The sequence below is a fragment of the Muscardinus avellanarius genome, assembly GCF_963383645.1.
Source record: "Muscardinus avellanarius genome assembly, chromosome: 13".
Classification (NCBI taxonomy): domain Eukaryota; kingdom Metazoa; phylum Chordata; class Mammalia; order Rodentia; family Gliridae; genus Muscardinus; species Muscardinus avellanarius.
The window spans coordinates 52,707,512-52,724,912 of record NC_137799.1 but is presented as its reverse complement, the minus strand read 5'-3'; the positions used below and the strand labels follow the sequence as shown (position 1 = coordinate 52,724,912).

Below are 17,401 nucleotides of genomic sequence, written 5' to 3'. Positions count from 1 at the left end.
GTTCGAAACCCTGCTTCTTTCCACTCATTTGCTCACAGATCCATGAACCTCTAGATTCCTGTCAACCACATGCCTAAGGCTGTGGGTCCTGAGCAAGCTGGAGGCCTGAGCTCACTCTGAACCAAAGCAGTGAGTTGGGCTCAGTGCTCACAGTGACGGGGCTCACCGAGGGATTCAATGTGCAGAAAGGGGGGCAGCTGTGGAGAAATGGAAGAGTCCAGATCATTGGAGGAGGGGGCTGAGTGGCTGAAAGCTGTGTCTTGACACAGCTGCTTTATGCTTCCTATTTGTGGGCTGGTAAGGATTGCTTCTGGGTGGATTATACTTGACACTGTTCTTCAAGAAATATTGTAAATGAAGAGTATATGGCATATTATTTTTTAAAAAAGACTATCTAGTCTATTATAGGAACATATATGCGGGTGAGATACAAGGTCTGATTTCAAATAAAAGACTCATTCTCCACTTTTTCCAGTGATCCTCAAAGGTCTACAAGGAGCTTCCTGATGAGCCCTTCTGACTCTCCTCTGGCAATAGCAACACAACATGAAGTTTACAGTGTGATCTCGGGGCCTCTCCCAGCACTACTGCCAAAGCTTAACTTCAGCCTTGGCTTTGAAAATCAACCGAAGTGCTTCTTTTAAAGAATCAACAATGCTATGAGCATCAATGAGTATGTCTACTCTGATGCCATTAGGCTTGGTGGAATTAAACTGCAGGACAGAATTTCTTTGAAAAATGTGCTTTGGAGAAAATGTGTAATTTTTTCTTCTAATTTACAAATGGTGTAAGAAAGAAGCGTATTCTTATTCCAAGAACTTTTCTTCGTACATGTCTTCCAACTAGACTTCCTTCCATAGGTCCTTTGTACCTAGAGTTTCAATGAGGATAAGCGCAGGCCCTTTAAATATCAATGCCAGTGATCCTTTCCTGTGTGAGTTGGCCCTTAAAAACATCCCAGTGTGAATCTCCACACTCTATCCCCTTGGCAACTAAGCCAACCAACTAAACATCTTAGGCACATTTGAAGCTACATGTTAAAGATGGACAAAGCCACAAAATGCATGGAACTTGATCGGGTCTTCGAATTGTTGTTTGGGGGAGGGCCAACCAAGGAGCCATGTGATCAGAAATTTTAGCATTGAGCTCTTATATAAATCAAGACAAATATGTACTGTGATCTAATTGATGACATTTTCTGTTTATCTTTTCCAGAAGCTAGCATCAAATTAAATGACAAACACCTTTAAAAATATTACCTTGAACATTTTTTTCTATGGAGAAACTCAATTTCCCACTTTTGAAACTGCCAAAAAACAGCACTCAAAAATTTGAACAAAAATTATAAATCATAATTTTTATTTATGAAAATAAACCTGGCTATTATCCTAAACATTTAGTGCATTCATAATTCATAACATATACTTATTTTTAATATCATGATTTTGATTTCAGATACTTTTTAATTAGTGTAAACATCGGAGTTGATCTGCTTTTCCGGGATTAAGACACTATAAATGTAATTGGCTAGAGAATCGTGGGTTTAACTTTCTTCTTTACTTGCTGACTTTTTCTTGATGTCATTAATAATGGAGAAGGACACTTCAGCCTCCACTCTGACAACCTCCCACGCGCAGGCGCTGTACTTCTTTTCCTTCAGGTAGCTTGTGATTCTTTGGAAGTACTTCCGGACCTCAATGGCCACCGAGGGATAACACAGATCATGTACACAGGCCAGCTCCAGTGGATCCAGTCTGAGATAGAGGCTAGAGAGCAGCTCATCGAGCAGGCTATGATCCCACGCAGCTTGGCTCTCCTCTGTGCCGAAGAGATTGAAGATATGTCCGAGCATCTCATGGTAGAAACAGGTGGCTTCTCTCATGGGGATTTGGATGATCTTCCCTCTCTTCCAGGGAAATTTGAAATTGGTCCTGTCCTTCAGGCAGTTCTGAGAGGGGACCCTTTGCAGCTGCCTCAGTAGCAGAGGGATTTCCCTGTTTTCTAGGTCGGGGTCCCAAGGCCTGCCCCAGCCAGGGGAGCACACAAGGTTGGAGCAGAGCATCAGCCCTGCCATGAGCAGGTAGGTCTGGACCATTGTGAATTCCAGTGCTTTGCTAGCTGGCCTCTAGGGCGCAGGAGCGCAGCTCGATAGTGCGCAACAGCGGGGACTGAAGGCTGGGGCTGAAGTTTGGCGAAACAGGGTTTTGCACTTTCAGAATGAGTAATCCTGCAGATGCCTAGGAAAGCCTGACTTCTTCGGTAAAGTTTCTGTCCCTTAAATAGTGTATGAAAGGATATCTTTCTGAAATTGCCCTAAAGGAAGCCTCGCTGCAGCTCTGCGCGGACACATTTTCAAAGTACAGCATCTCACTTTTGGAACTTTCCGCTGTGTTTTGGGCTTGACTTTTCATAGAAACTGTAGCGGAACTGCGTTTTTCACGAAATAACTCAATTATTAAGGCATTTGAGGACTCTAACAGGCGAAATAACTCAATTATTAAGCCATGTGTGTTCAGGGACAGTGTCTGCGCCCCTGGGAGAAAGAGAAACGAATAGACAATCACTGGGGACAGGATGAGCCCTGATTTGGGACCCCTGGGGAGGGAGTTGGGGCCGCGCCCTTTACTGGAGCCCCAGGGGGGGAAGTGCGCCCCTATATGGCTACTTTTATTGATTTCAATTATTTATTTTTTATTATTAAGGGTTTTAAGTAGTTGAAAAATATTTTAGGCTGAGTCACAACATTATTTTAACTTTAAACCTTTTCTTCATACTAAAACAAAATTTTTTGAAAGTCTACTTTTCTATCTTCAGAAGTAAACTCAAGACTTATTTTAAATTTTGGTGGGTTGATGATGATGATGATGATGATGATGATGATGATGATGATGATGACTATATTTGGTCTTTTTGGGCACCCGGTATACAACCCAGGGCATTGTACTTGCAAGGCGAGCGCTTTGCTACTGAGCTACACCCCAGCTCCATAGTAAAGGGTGTTTTTAAGATAATCACCTTTTCATCTGAGAAAAACAGGTTTTACAATTTCTCATTACTGCATCACATTCTTAGATACTTTATTTTACTTGGAGGTATTGAGACTTGTGGGACCTTCACCCGTATAACTTGGTGGGGGGAAAGGCAGCGTTTGTTTGCAAGCAGTTCAGATCCTTTTTCAGGTCACATCTTTACAAATTTTCTTGGGAAAGAATGTTAGAGACTGAATGGAAATTGGCATAATTTTGCTAGGTTGGTTTCCTTTTCGTTTTGTTTGTACCACATCTCTTCTCTTTTTTTAGGAGTCTTGGGATTTTCAAGTGCAGGTCCATGTCTTTTACTTACTATTTAAATATTTGGCTTAGCAAGTGGTTTCCAATTAATTTTATTTTTAATATTGCATTAAATATTATTTTCTTGATTACTTTAACTTGATGTCTCTTCAATTTTGAGATAGAGGGTAATACTTATTCACCTAACCCTTTTACCAACCCAGGAAATAATCTTTTGAATTCTTATTGTGGTTTTTAGTGGCTGAAAATCAAGAAATATTTCATTTCCAAACACTTTTCCTTCACGTATATTTATATATTTATTTATATACATAAACATATACAAATGTGCATTCTCACACACACACACACACCTTTTTTGGTCTTTCTTTTACTTTTTTAAACCCCATTTCTATGCCAGGCGTGGTGGCGCACGCTTGTAATCCCTGTGCTTGGGAGGCGGAGACAGGAGGATCGCGCAGATTCAAAGCCAGCTGTGCTGGCTTAAGAGACCCTGTTTCCAAATAAAAAAGTATAAAAAATAGGTCTGGGAGTGTAACCCGGAGGTAAAAGGGTTTCCAGGAACCCCAGTACCACCAAAAAAAAAAAAAATCTAAAAATAGAAAATCACTAAAGTGATTTGAAACTACCTGAGCATGAGGACATGAGGGCTTGGATTTTTCATTTACCTGTACTACTTATTGATTTAAGCTTTCTTTTTTTTTTTTCATCAGACATCTTTCTGAGATGCTGGTTTCTACAAAAGAACTTCTAGTATGTTATAAAATTTCACTTTCTTCTGAGCCAGGCTCTGCATCCTGTGAGTGTCAGGACAGCTACAGTCAAACCTCTTTGCCTGACTGGTTGAACCTGGACTATGTGTTTATGATGTTTGATGTTTTGTGTTAATACTAAAGTCACCGTCATTTCCTATGCTCTAATTCTTAGGCAATAATTTAAAAATTATATTTTAATTTAACTTTTACACTTACCTATATGACTGCTAAAGGTGTTTCAATTTTTCAAAACTGAAAACAAAAATCTTATGTCATTTGACTTCCTGAGAGCCACAGATTTTTGTCAGAAAATGGAGCTTTGTCCTGCTTCCAAAGTCCCATCATTTTTGTTTATTTTCTCTTTTAAGTGTGTGAATACATGTTAATTGTTCAAACTGATGGGACTTTCTGGAAGAGTTGCATACATGCACACATTGTGCGCTGGCCATGCCCATCCACCTTCTTCCCTTGTCCCCCACATAATCCTTCTTCCTCCCTAAAAATTCCTCTTCTACATTCAGTTGCCTTTGTTTAAGTTTCCTCATAGGAGAAGGAACATGGAAAACTTGTCTGTTTCTGGCATATGTTGCTCAACCAGATGTTCTCCAATTCTACTCATTCTGTTGCAAATGACAGGATTTCATTCTTCTTTACGCCCAAATAATTTACAGATATATAGATAGATAATAGGTATATGATTGATAGATGATAGATAGATAGACAAATAGATGATAGACAGATAGAAACATTTTCTTTATCCAATCATTTGTGAGCAGGCACCTAGGCTATTTTCATATCTTAGCCACCATGTGTAGTGCCACAGTGAACACGGGTATCCAGCTATCTCTTTTTTAATACTGACTTCATTTCCTTTGGCTCTATACTTCAGACTGAGATAGCTGAATCATATGATAGTTCTATTTTTAGTTTTCTGGGAAACTACAATACTATTTTCTAAACTGACTGTGCTAACATATTCTCAATAACGGTGTATTAGTATTCCTTTTTAATCTATATCCTGCCCAGTATTTGTTATTTTTTGTTCCTTTTGACAGCTATTCTAACTGGGATGAGTTGGTATCTCATCGTAGTCTTGATTGGTATTTCTCTGGTGACTAGTGCTATTGAGCATGTTTCATACCTTTATTGACCAAATTATATTTCTTCACATCATTTGCCAATCTTTTAAAATTGGATTACTTGAGCCAAATTTGGTGGTTTACCAGTATGTAAATAAATAATAACAAAAACTTAATTACTCATTTTTAAGTTTTTAAAAATATATTCTTGATATTAACCCTCTGTGAGATGAATAACTAGCAAATATTTCTTCCTGTTTTTTAGGTTTTCCCTTACTCCATTGATGATTTCCTTTCTTGTGCAGAAGCATATTTGTCTGATATATCCCATTTGACAATCTGCTTTTGTTTTCTGCATTTTGGGAATTCTATCTAGAAAATAATGACCCGTACCAAGTCTCCCTATGTTTTGCTCTGGTAGTTTCAAATCTTCTATTTTGAGTTGATTTTAATATGGGATGAGAGACAGGGGCCAAGTTTCAATCTTCTACATGTGACTATCAAATTTTTCTAATGTCATCTGTTGGAGAGGCTGGCCTTTCTTCAATATATGTTTTTGGCACCTTCATTGAGCATCAGTGGCTATAGATGTGTGGGTTTGTTTCAAGGTTCTTTGTTTTGTTCAACTTGTTTGTGTTTCTATTTTTATGCCAGTGTCATGATGTTTTTGTTACCATGGCTCAGTGGTATGTCTTGAAATCAGGTATTATGACACATCTATCTTTGCTCTTTTTGCTCAATTACTTTGGTTATTTGGGGTCATCATAAGACGACTATATATGGCAAAAGCATGGCTAGCATCATAGTGAATGCGGAAATCCCAAAAGCATTTCCTGTAACATCAGTAGATAAAGGATGTCCACTCTCATTGCTCTTATTCAATATAGTACTAGAAATTTTAGCCGGAGTAATTAGTCAGAGAAGGATATAAAAGGCATATAAATAGGAAAGAAGGATGTCAAGTTGTCTGTTTGTAGATAGTATAACTCTATATGTAGAAAAACCAATTCCCATCTTCATTAGCTTCGAGTAATTCATGTTAGCTGCACTAAGCATGCTAGTATTTAATTAATCATAATTATATCTTCAAATTTTGTCTTCCCTGCTCCCTGGAGGGCAGTCACCATCCCTGTCTTACTTGTCCTGGCATACTCATTGTCAAGCACCTTATTGGTCATAATGCACATCCAACCAATGCATTTTTAGTGGCAGAATAAAGACAAGCATATGAATGAACTCTTGGTGTTCCCATCTTACGGTACCATTTTTTCTTGTAGATTATATCAGGAAAAATGAGCTGTGGGCTCCTGTGAAGAAGAAGAGGAGTAAATCAAACCTATAAATGTCAGCTCCTTAAATGGGAATGTGAACAGGTGGGGCAACTTGTATTTCAGGGCAATTTAAGGTATATAAAAATGACATCCAGGATCAAGTATTTAGGTATGATCATTAGAATTTTCTTTAAAAAAGAGAGATTGAAACTCAGACAGGTGTTTCTCTCAAAATGGGGTCTCATTTGAATGAATGAATCATACTGGATTAAAATTTCTGTCCTTTCCTATGAGCATATTCAATTTTCACTTTAATAATACTATTGAGGAGGCGCTGGGCAAGGTGCCCCTAGGCGACCCCCCTCTCCTCCACCCGGAAGGACCCCATGGGGTCCGGGCCCCTGGGCCCCCGACCCTGGGCTGGTGGGCAGGTGCTGGCTGGCAGGGCGCCCCTAGGCGACCCCCCTCTCCTCCACCCGGAAGGACCCCGTGGTCCAGGCCCTCGACCCTGGGCGGGTGGGCAGGCGCTGGCGGGGCGCCCCTAGGCGAACTCCCTCTCCACCCGGAAGGACCCTGTAAGAAAGGAAAAGAAAAAGAAAAAAGGAAAATATCGGAGAGGGGCCAAGGAGGTGGCAGATGCCAGGATACTGGAGATGCAGACAAAACTTATCCAAATGAACTGGAATTATTGGAAAAATTCTCCGCTAAGGAGGACTGCTTCTTCTCTACATTGTTAAGAATCTTGGACATCACCTATAAGGAGAGAGACTTTAGCGGAGACCAAGGAGAAAGGCGGTGCTGAAAGCAGTCTCCGCGTTGGCGGTGGGGAATTGTATTCAGGAGAAGCAGAAATCGGAGCCTACCAACCTTATTTATTTATTTTTTTTTTTTGGAGAAATTACACCAAAGGTTGAATGCTACCGTCACGCATGCTTAGGAAGACTGGACAACATTCAGAGTGGAAAAAGAGCTTGGGAAAGATTTGAAATGGTGGAGGCAGTGGCAATGGCAGTGGCCAGTACTCAGGGGAGGCAGAGATCTGATACATTACACCTGGAACCTTTGAAGTAATGACCCCAGAGGCAGAATGCTACCACCACCACGCACCCTCGAGAATGTGTGACAAATAGTTGGGCAAAGAGGGTGCTCAGATTAGAGCCTGCCAAGGGGTGAGGCCGGCGACGGACACAGCAAAGCTGGGATTGGAGCCTGCCATGAGGCAAGGCCATTATTGAGGCATCCGAGGCCGGGATCGGAGCCTGCCGAGGGGTTAGGCCGGTGCCAGGGCCACTGGCCAGCATCGGAGCCTTCCATGAGGCAAGGCTGCTATTGAGGCCTCTGAGGCCGGGATTGGAGCCTGCCGAGGGGTTAGGCTGGTGCTGGGGCCAGCGAGGCTGGGATCGGAGCCTGCTGCAAGGCAAGGCTGATGCTGGGGACTCCGAGGCCGGGATCAGATCCTACTGAGGGGTTAGGCCGGTGCCGGGGCCACTGGCCGGCATCGGAGCCTTCCATGAGGCAAGGCCACTACTGAGGCCTCCGAGGCCTGGATCGGAGCCTGCCGAGGGGTTAGGCCGATGTCGGGGCCATTGGCTAACATCGAAGCCTGCCGTGAGGAAGGCCGGTGCTGGGGCCTCCAAGGCCGGGATTGGAGCCTGCCCAGGGGTTAAGCTGGTGCTGGAGCCAATGGCTGGCATCAGAGCCTTCTGTGAGGCAAGGCCATTATTGAGGCCTCTGAGGCCGGGATCGGAGCCTGCTGAGGGGTTAGGCCAGTGCTGGGGCCAGCGAGGCCGGGATTGGAGCCTGCCAAAGGGTTAGGCCGGTGCCAGGGCCTCCGAGGCCGGGATCGGAGCCTGCTGAGGGGTTAGGCCAGTGCTGGGGCCAACGACCGGCATCGGAGCCTTCCGTGAGGCAAGGCCATTATTGAGGCCTCCGAGGCTGGGATCAGAGCCTGCCGAGGGGTTAGGCCGGTGCTGGGGCCAGTGAGGCCCAGATCGGAGCCTGCCGCGAGGCAAGGCTGATGCTGGGGCCTCTGAGGCCGGGATCAGAGCCTGCTGAGGGGTTCGGCCGGTGCCGGGGCCACTAGCCAGCATCAGAGCCTTCCGTGAGACAAGGCTGCTATTGAGGCCTCTGAGGCCAGGATCGGAGCCTGCAGAGGGGTTAGGCTGGTGCTGGGGCCAGTGAGGCCCAGATCGGAGCCTGCTGCGAGGCAAGCCCGGTGCTGGAGCCTCCGAGGCCAGGATCAGAGCCTGCCAAGGGGTTAGGCCGGTGCTGGGGCCACTGGCCGGCATCGGAGCCTTCCGTGAGGCAAGGCCACTATTGAGGCCTCTGAGGCCGGGATTGGAGCCTGCTGAGGGGTTAGGCCAGTGCTGGAGCCAGCGAGGCCAGGATCGGAGCCTGCTGAGGGGTTCGGCTGGTGCCGGGGCCACTAGCCAGCATCGGAGCCTTCTGTGAGGCAAGGCCGCTATTGAGGCCTCTGAGGCCGGGATCGGAGCCTGCTGAGGGGTTAGGCCGGTGCCGGGGCCAACAAGTTCTGGGATCAGAGCCTGCCGTGAGGCAAGGCTGGTGCTGGGGCCTCCGAGGCCAGGATCAGAGCCTGCCCGAGGGGTTAGGCCGGTGCTGGGGCCAACAGCCGGCATCGGAGCCTTCCATGAGGCAAGGCCATTATTGAGGCCTTCAAGGCCAGGATCGGAGCCTGTCGAGGGGTTAGGCTGGTGCTGGGGCCAGCGAGGCTGGGATCGGAGCCTGCTGCGAGACAAGACCGATGCTGGGGCCTCCGAGGCTGGGATCAGAGCCTGCTGAGGGGTTAGGCCGGTGCCAGGGCCACTGGCCAGCATCGGAGCCTTCCGTGAGGCAAGGCCACTACTGAGGCCTCCGAGGCCTGGATCGGAGCCTGCCGAGGGGTTAGGCCGATGCCGGGGCCATCGGCTAACATCGGAGCCTGCCATGAGGAAGGCCGGTGCTGGGGCCTCCGAGGCTGGGATCGGAGCCAGCTGAGGGGTTAGGCCAGGTCGGGGCCAGCGAGGCCAGAACCAGGGCCTTCCATGAGGCAAGGCCGCTGCTTGAGCCAGCGAGGTCTGGATCAGTCCACCGGGTAGCCAGGCCACAACTGGGGCCGTCAAGAGTGGGATAGGTATTTGCAACGCGGCATGCACAGAGAAATATCGCAGAAAATTAAAACCAGATGCTTCCCCTAATCAGTAATAACTAGGAGGAAACAGGCAACAGGAAGTGGTCAAGCTATAGAAAGGGCCCTATAGTGAACCAATTAAGGTGACCAATCAGAGGATATGGAATAGGGGAGGATGGAGCCTCTTTAAAAAGCAGGAGGTACATAAACACATGTATCAAAGTTAATCACCAAACAAGCATGGGATCGAGGGAGGGGGAGGGAATGGGATGGGGACTGGATGAGGGCTAATTGGATGATGTGTGCTTGTATATTCTCTCAAGTCTTATATTCCAATGTGATGTATGATTACAATGCACCAATAAAAATAAATTTAAAAAAATAATACTATTGAGGCTCTGATGTTATCTGAAGACTTTAAGTTGAAAAGAAAGTGAAAATAGTTGAAACAAAATTGAGGTAAGTGCAAGAACTGGAAATCTTGACGTAGCTATGTAAAAATTTCATAGGCCAGCGGCACCCCACCTGTCAGCTTGATGTCTGTTTACTCATGACGCTGAGTACAGTGTTCCTCAAGCCTTTCTGCATGCTCAGCTGTGACATGGCCCAGAATCATGGCCTACCCAAACAGGAGACATTTGCAATTCTAATCAGGAGAATCTTTATTATCTGAAGCACAAGCAATGTTTTTAGGTTCTTAAGTTTTTTTGTTTGTTTGTTTGTTTGTTTTTTTAGGTGTTTAGCTTTTAGGTTCTTAGATTTTTTTTTTTTAGATTTTTAAATTTTAGGTTTCTTTTTAGGTTCTTAGGTTTGGGGAGGTTTTTTTTTTTGGTTCTTAGGTTTTAGGTGTTTGTTTGGGTTTCCCCGGAGCAGATGGATGGCAGCAAATTCTAAAAAGCTTGTGCTACCTCTATTTCTATGATATGATCCAGTAGAATGTCAAGTGTTTCAGCAAAAACTGCTGACATTCCTAACAAGACTTGATAAATAAGTAGCTGGCATTTCTGGAGACCTGCCTGCTACAGGAAATGAGAGACTACCGAGCTTGAGGACTCCCCCTTGGCTGGGGAGGAACCCAGGGAACCATTTTCCACCTGAACAAGAAAGTCCACAGCTGTGGTGCTAGTGACACTGTCAGAAATGGAAAAGTGAAAGTCACTAAGTGCTGTGACAATCACTTGCTTTGTGTTAGCAAGCTCTCCAGAAATCCCTTGAGGTTAGAAAGAAGACTTATGCCTCTACCATCTTGTATTCTATTAAGATGTATGACTTCAATGCACCAATAAAAATCTAAAAAAAGAAAGAAGACTTATACTTACACCCAACTTTGGCCAATTAAGAGTTCATATACTAATATAATGCCTCAAGCTTATTAATATTCATTCAATTAAAAGAGCTTTTACTGTTTGTTATAAAATGTATTATTGTTTCTGTGTATTTGGTTTTATTATTTTATTCTGCATACTGAATATTGAACCCAGGAGCATTCTACCTCCGAGGTACATTTCTAGCTCTTTTTTAAAAAAAATATTTTTCATTTTGAAACAGGGTCTAGCTATATGGTTAAGAGTCTTGCTATATTGCTGAAGCTGTCCTGTGATTCTCCTGTCTTGGCCTCCCAAGTACTGGTATTACAAGGTGTATGCCACTATGCCTGGCATGAATGATTTAAATAAGAAGAAATTATACTTTTGAATAGAAAGAAATTGTCTTAAATATGTCATAATTAAAACTTGTCTCATGATAATTGCTATAATTTCAAAATTTGTTCTTTATAAATATGGTTAACTATGTTTTCTGGTTTCTCTTGCTAGGTAAGGATGGAGGGAGTTGACACTATACTTATAAAAGTTGAGTTCCCTTAAGTACCCTTACACCTTTAATTGGCCTTCCAATCCAAAAGAAACATTAATTTCATTTATTCATAGAATAGTTTTAAGTATCGTTGCTTCAGGCTATTTACTTGTCCTTGTGAATATCTTGGTATCTTATTTTTTTCAGTAAGTGAGAGAACACCCCATGCAGAACCATGGTCAGGTTCAAGAGAAAAGGTTGGGAAGGGGATTTTTATTTATTTTTATTTGTAGTACTGGGGATGGAACCCAAGGGCATTTTACCTTTGACTATATCCCCAGCCCTATTTTTTATTCTTTATTTTGAGACAGAGTCTCAAAGAGTTGTGGAAGGCCTCACTAAGTAGCTGAGGCTGCCGGAGAACTGTGATCCTCCTGTCTCACCCTCCTGAATGCTGGGATTACAAGCTTGTGCCACCACACCCAGCGGGAAGGGAATTTTTATAGTTTGGGCTTTCACTGCAACAAGGTAAGTGTGTCAGCTGTGGCTTGAAGTGTTTGAGCATATTAATGTTAACTAGTGTTTATTCTGGACTGTCTAGAAAAAGGGTGAAGCTTGGGAAGCTATTGGAAAAAAAGCAACTACACAAAAGCAGAGAAGGCTGTTGTTACTGTCTAATAGTCTTTTCAAAATACTGTTTTAGGTCTGTTAGGAATATCACAGTGTATTCACACAGAGGACTAATATGGAAAAAGGCATGGAAAAAAAAGCAACTACACAAAAGCAGAGAAGGCTGTTGTTACTGTCTAATAGTCTTTTCAAAATACTGTTTTAGGTCTGTTAGGAATATCACAGTGTATTCACACAGAGGACTAATATGGAAAAAGGCATCTCTCTCTCTCTCTCTCTCTCTCTCTCTCTCTCTCTCTCTCTCTCTCTCTCTCTGTGTGTGTGTGTGTGTGTGTGTGTGTGTGTGTGTGTGTAACTGGGAATGAAAGGGGCATTCTACCTTTAAGCTATACCCCCTGCCCTATTTTTTTTAATTTTTTAATTTTATTTTGAAACAGGGTCTAAGTTGCTGAGAACCCCACTAAGTAGCTGAGGCTGGCTGAGAACCTATGATCTTCCTGTCTCAGCCTCCCAAGTACTGGGATTACAAGCCTGTGCAACCAGGCCTGGTTACTTCTGAGACTAAAATGCTAGGATAAAAGTGGAACAAAGAGTATGAAACCTTGTGAATGACTATGTTGTGTCAAGTTACCATATATTCAAATACTTTAGACAAGAAGCAGAGGATCAGGAATGTATCAACCAAATGTTCCTCTTAGTCTATGAGGTTCATGAGGGGCTGCATACAATGAAACATCTGAAGCTTGGTTTACATGGCTGCTGTCATCAGCTTTATACTTATCTTGTTTGAACACTGCGTGAAAATTAACCTTGTCCATTCAGGTTTGAGTAGAAAGAAATATGTGAACATGTCCATTCTTGGTATCCTTCAAAAGGTACTATTAAGAGATCATCTGTTTCAGTCAAATCCAACCTGAAAGAAGGCTCAATGTATGAGATTATTTGCTCTGATAAGCTAGTTTGGAGAATGAAGAAATAGGTATTTGATACCACTCTTACTTGTCCAATAATCAAGAAATATACTTTGAATCCATGGATGGCACTAAAATTGTTTTCTTGGATTAGCTGGTCCAGAACCCCCTGTATACTACACACATTTGTGCGCTTATGTATACATGTCTCTGTTGGGCTGGGTGAAAGCTGTGTGACAACAGCAGAAATGATTTGATCTTACTATCTACGTGGCAAACCAATATAAAATGCTCCAAGAACATTATGAGGTTGTTAGATGTACTTATGCATAGACACACTATATATTACATCCTTTCTGTGTTTGAAAAGATTCCCTAAGTGTCTTCATGATACGATTCTAAGAAAAATAAAAAGGAATCTAATAAAAGTAGTGGGTGTGAATGTTTACAATCTAGATAAAGTGACACAGTTTTAGTATTCAAATTATATATATTTATCAATTAAAATGCAAAGTCAAGCTGGGCTTGGTGGCAGACACTTGTAATCCCATTACTTAGGAGGCTGAAACAGGATGATGGCAGGTTCAAACTTAGTGAGGCTCACAGCAACTTAGTGAGACCCTGTTTAAAAAAAAAAAAAAATAAGACTGGAGGCTGTAGCCTGGAGGTAGAAGGCCCCTGGGTTCCATCCCCAGTACATTAATTAAAAAAGCAATGTCAAAGAAAACTAACTTTCTACTTTTATGTAATATCAAAAACATCTTTTGATTAACACCAAGTTACTATATGAATTTTATATTTACCTACATAACCAATAGTATCTGATGACTTTTAACTTTCATATAGTCTGTAAAAACTTATGTTACTCCTATTGCTTTAAAAGGCGGCAGTATTTCCTGAGATCTAAACAAGAACTTTCCATTTCAAACAGTAGATGGCAGAGTAACATTAGCTTCTAGAAAGCCTGTTTTGTGTGTTTGGCTAATGAACACAACTTCGTCAGTTCTGCAGTGTACAGTCATCCTTAAAGAATATGTCTTGTTTTAGCCATTATTCGGCCATACAAATACTTAATTAATAAAAGGGATACTAGAGGACACAGATCAAGTATTAAAATAAAAGTGAGAAGTTAAAAGCAACATCTAACCTGTAGCTCAATCAAAAACTGGTAAGACCTTGGGGTAAGTTTCTCTCTCAGAGCTCCTGTTCTCCACATTATCTGTGGGGTCTGTTGAAATTGTTAATAACTGTACCTACAACAAGTCTGAATTTATGAATTTACCTATACAAAAATGGTTTCCTTTAATGTATATGCTTTTGATAATTAGGAAATAATACCTTACATATTATTTTTAAAAACTACAGATAAAAAATATCCCCAAGCCAGTCATGATAGTAGCCTATGTCTTTTTAAGTTGCACTTGTTATTTTATTACCTAGGTTTTAGTTTAGGGTCTGGCATATTTGAAAACTGTCTATACATATATGCCTAGAATCCAGAGAAGTTATCTTTGGCATTTTGAATCATGAAAAATTTACATTTTTAAGTTACTATTATTTTCCTGTATTCTAATACATAACCTATTTTATGTCAGAAAAGCTAGAAGATGTCATTTGTTTTGGTAGCCTTCTTGAAATATTTTTCCATTCTGTTATCCTTAACTTACCAGCTTATGAAAATAAATCTCTTTTCAGTCAATCATTTCAAGTCACTTAAGATTTCCTTCTTTGTAAGGAAATAGTCTTAATTAGAACAACATCAGCCTGCTATTTGTTGGAGTGCCAAGAGACCTGTCAACGACAAAAAACTGGCAAGTAAAAAGATAGGAGGTGGGGTATATAAGGCTGTGGTGTGACACAGATGGAGCTGTAACCTCACTTGGTTTGAACGACAATTACAAAGCCCTTTTTTTTTTAACTGAAGAGAAATGCTTACACAGAATAAAAAATACTTAGGGCAGTATCACCTTGAGATGTCAGAATTTGCACTGAAAAAAGTAATAAATCAATACCACATTAAAAGTAAATCATAGCAGTTATCCTCAAAAGGTCAAAATGAAAAAAGATAAACAAATCTGACCTCAAAAATTAACTGAATGGTCCCATGTTTGTAAAACTATAGTAGACTGGAGGAAGAAGAAAATCAATGCAAACAAATGCAGTTAAATTACATTTATTATATAAAGAGATTCTATAACTTCATATGAAAAACAAAGCAACTCAAATAAGTATCACAAGGGCAAAAGACATGAATATTTGACCAAACAGAAACAACAGCTACCAACAATGCACAAATATTCAATCACATTAATAAAGTAATGATCGGGATACCATTTTTTGCTTATTCAATATGCAAAGTTAATAACAAAGTCTACTTTTTCTATTTTCTAAATGTACTCAAATGTGCTATTTTTAGTAATAAAAAAACTGAGTCATTAAAAAACATAGAAAATATGAAAGTTTCTGCCAATGCAGAAATCATAAAAAACATTAAAATGAATCAACACTTGTATGGGCAGTGAAAAAGGTTCAGATCCCTGGAAGCTAATTGCTTTAGCCTTGGTTCCTGAGTTTTATTATAAGATTGTCAATAAAGTTATTAATTTATACACTGACAATCTCTCAGGTATAGAGCTGGATGGACAGATTAAACTACCTCTACAGATCTCTATTCATTTTGATATTTTTTTCTTCAGGTAGACATTTTTTCAAGAAATATACCTCTTCAGAACTACTCATTACAGAGGATTCCTATAATTCTAATTGCTGGCAAAATCCAATTAAAATTTCCTCATGTAATTCTGAACCAGTAGGTACAAGATAGACACCCTTGGTATGGAAGAAGCTAAAGATCTACTTTAGTACTGCCTGTAATGACAGTGTTTTTATAGTAGGCTTTCTATAGCTAGCTTCTTAGGAAATCTGAAATTGGTCCTGTCCTTGAGATTTGGCTGAAGGACTTTTTTCTGATTTGGTGCAGAAGAAAGTTTATCTCCTGCTTGCTCAGATCAGAGCCTTGAGGCAGATCATACAGCTCAGTATGCACATGGGCTGAAGAAGCACCAGGGCAATCAAACCAAGTCACAAAATAACCATGTTATAATGATTAAGTTGGGAGACTAAACTTAAAATCCTACAGTTCTGTTCACAATCTTTCTTTGCTTTTTTTGTATCATAAATGTTACTGAAAAGGTAGAAAAAAACGAGAGTTAAGTTTACAGAACAAAAGCAATTCTCTGAAACTTGAGCTTTGCTAATCTATATAAAAGCAGCTCTACAGAGAATAATATACAAGCAGAGAATCTAAGTTTCACCTAAAGTAACAATTTAGTTGAATGACAAATTTGGTTGTACATTTATGCACTAGCTTTTAGCTATCTAAATCCTATATATGACTATTGACATTTATCTTCTGGTACTGAATTCCCATTTATATAGAAATCACTGCTTTTTGGAAGAAAAAACTTAAAACAATTTTACAAGAGTTGAGATGCTAATCAATCTTTAAATTTTCATGTGTTTTGTATTGTGTGTATACATTTTCTTTCTCCTTTTCTCTCTCTAGAGAAAGATTCCAAATTCTAAATGGGCTATTTCTTCTAATTAATATTTTAATTATCTCTCCTATCTGCCTAAAAAATTTATATATTGAATTCAACCTTACAACCTAAATATTTGACAGTCAAAACTATGAAAAGAGAAAGGCAGCTAATAATACTTGGCAACCTTTTGTTTATAACTTTAGATTAGAGCAGGTGCCTCCCTTTGATGTTTCTCAGTCAGATGAAAACTTTCAACTCTGAAGCATAATGGACATAATCATACATTTACTAGTCACCTACAACTTAACACCACGAAAAAGACATCTAATTTAAAAATTTTTCTATGTGCCTATTTTCATTTGTTAAAACAGCCAAATATGTTAAATACATTAAGTACATTTTCAGAATGTACTTGTTAATCATCTGATAAACATACTAAGCCAAACAAGACAAATAATGTAAGTTACTTCTTTGTCAAATAACTATACCAGTCATCACCAAGATACAACTACAGGGGAAATATGTAATCAGTCATGATGCACTGAAAAGGTATTATTCCTTGGATCTAAGAATGATCTGAAGGTGCTGAAAGAGGCGATTCTCTGGAAGGTGACCCAGGATTTTCTTCAGGTGGGAAAACTGTGAGGGTACAAGCTCGTATGCCACCTAGTGACTCTGGAAGATCAAAAACTTTATGCCACTCATCTTTTTCTGGGTCATATTTCTGGACAATTTCTACCATACAACGATTATTCCAAGAATATCCACCAACAACATAGATTTTATTTTCAAAAACAGCAACTCCAACATCACTTTGACCTCTTAACATAGCAGCAATCGGTGTCCATTGGTCAAGGGTTGGTGAGTAGTATTCACAGCTTAGGACATCATCATAATCACTTGTTCCTCTGAAGTGGTTGCCACCAATGACATATAGTTTGTCTCCAACTGTACACATGCAATGCAGACCTCTGACTGTAGTCATTGGAGCTTTCTGTGTCC

General features: G+C 41.0%; 2 protein-coding genes across 2 annotated transcripts in view; both read right to left on the bottom strand.

Annotated features, from left to right (window-relative positions):
* Nucleotides 1–1,543: 1,543 nt before the first annotated feature.
* Nucleotides 1,544–2,095, bottom strand: LOC308272201 (interferon alpha-7-like; the record flags this gene model as incomplete). Its single annotated transcript, XM_080708967.1, has 1 exon — nt 1,544–2,095. One exon carries the CDS (start codon nt 2,093–2,095, stop codon nt 1,544–1,546), a length of 552 nt encoding a protein of 183 aa, XP_080565093.1.
* Nucleotides 2,096–16,964: 14,869 nt separating this feature from the next.
* Nucleotides 16,965–17,401, bottom strand: part of KLHL9 (kelch like family member 9) — a gene marked incomplete at both ends in the record, with an annotated part of 1,854 nt that continues 1,417 nt past the window's right edge. The window contains one exon of the mRNA XM_080709647.1: nt 16,965–17,401. This exon is cut by the window's right edge and continues 1,417 nt beyond it. Coding sequence (XP_080565773.1) covers nt 16,965–17,401 — 437 coding nt within the window.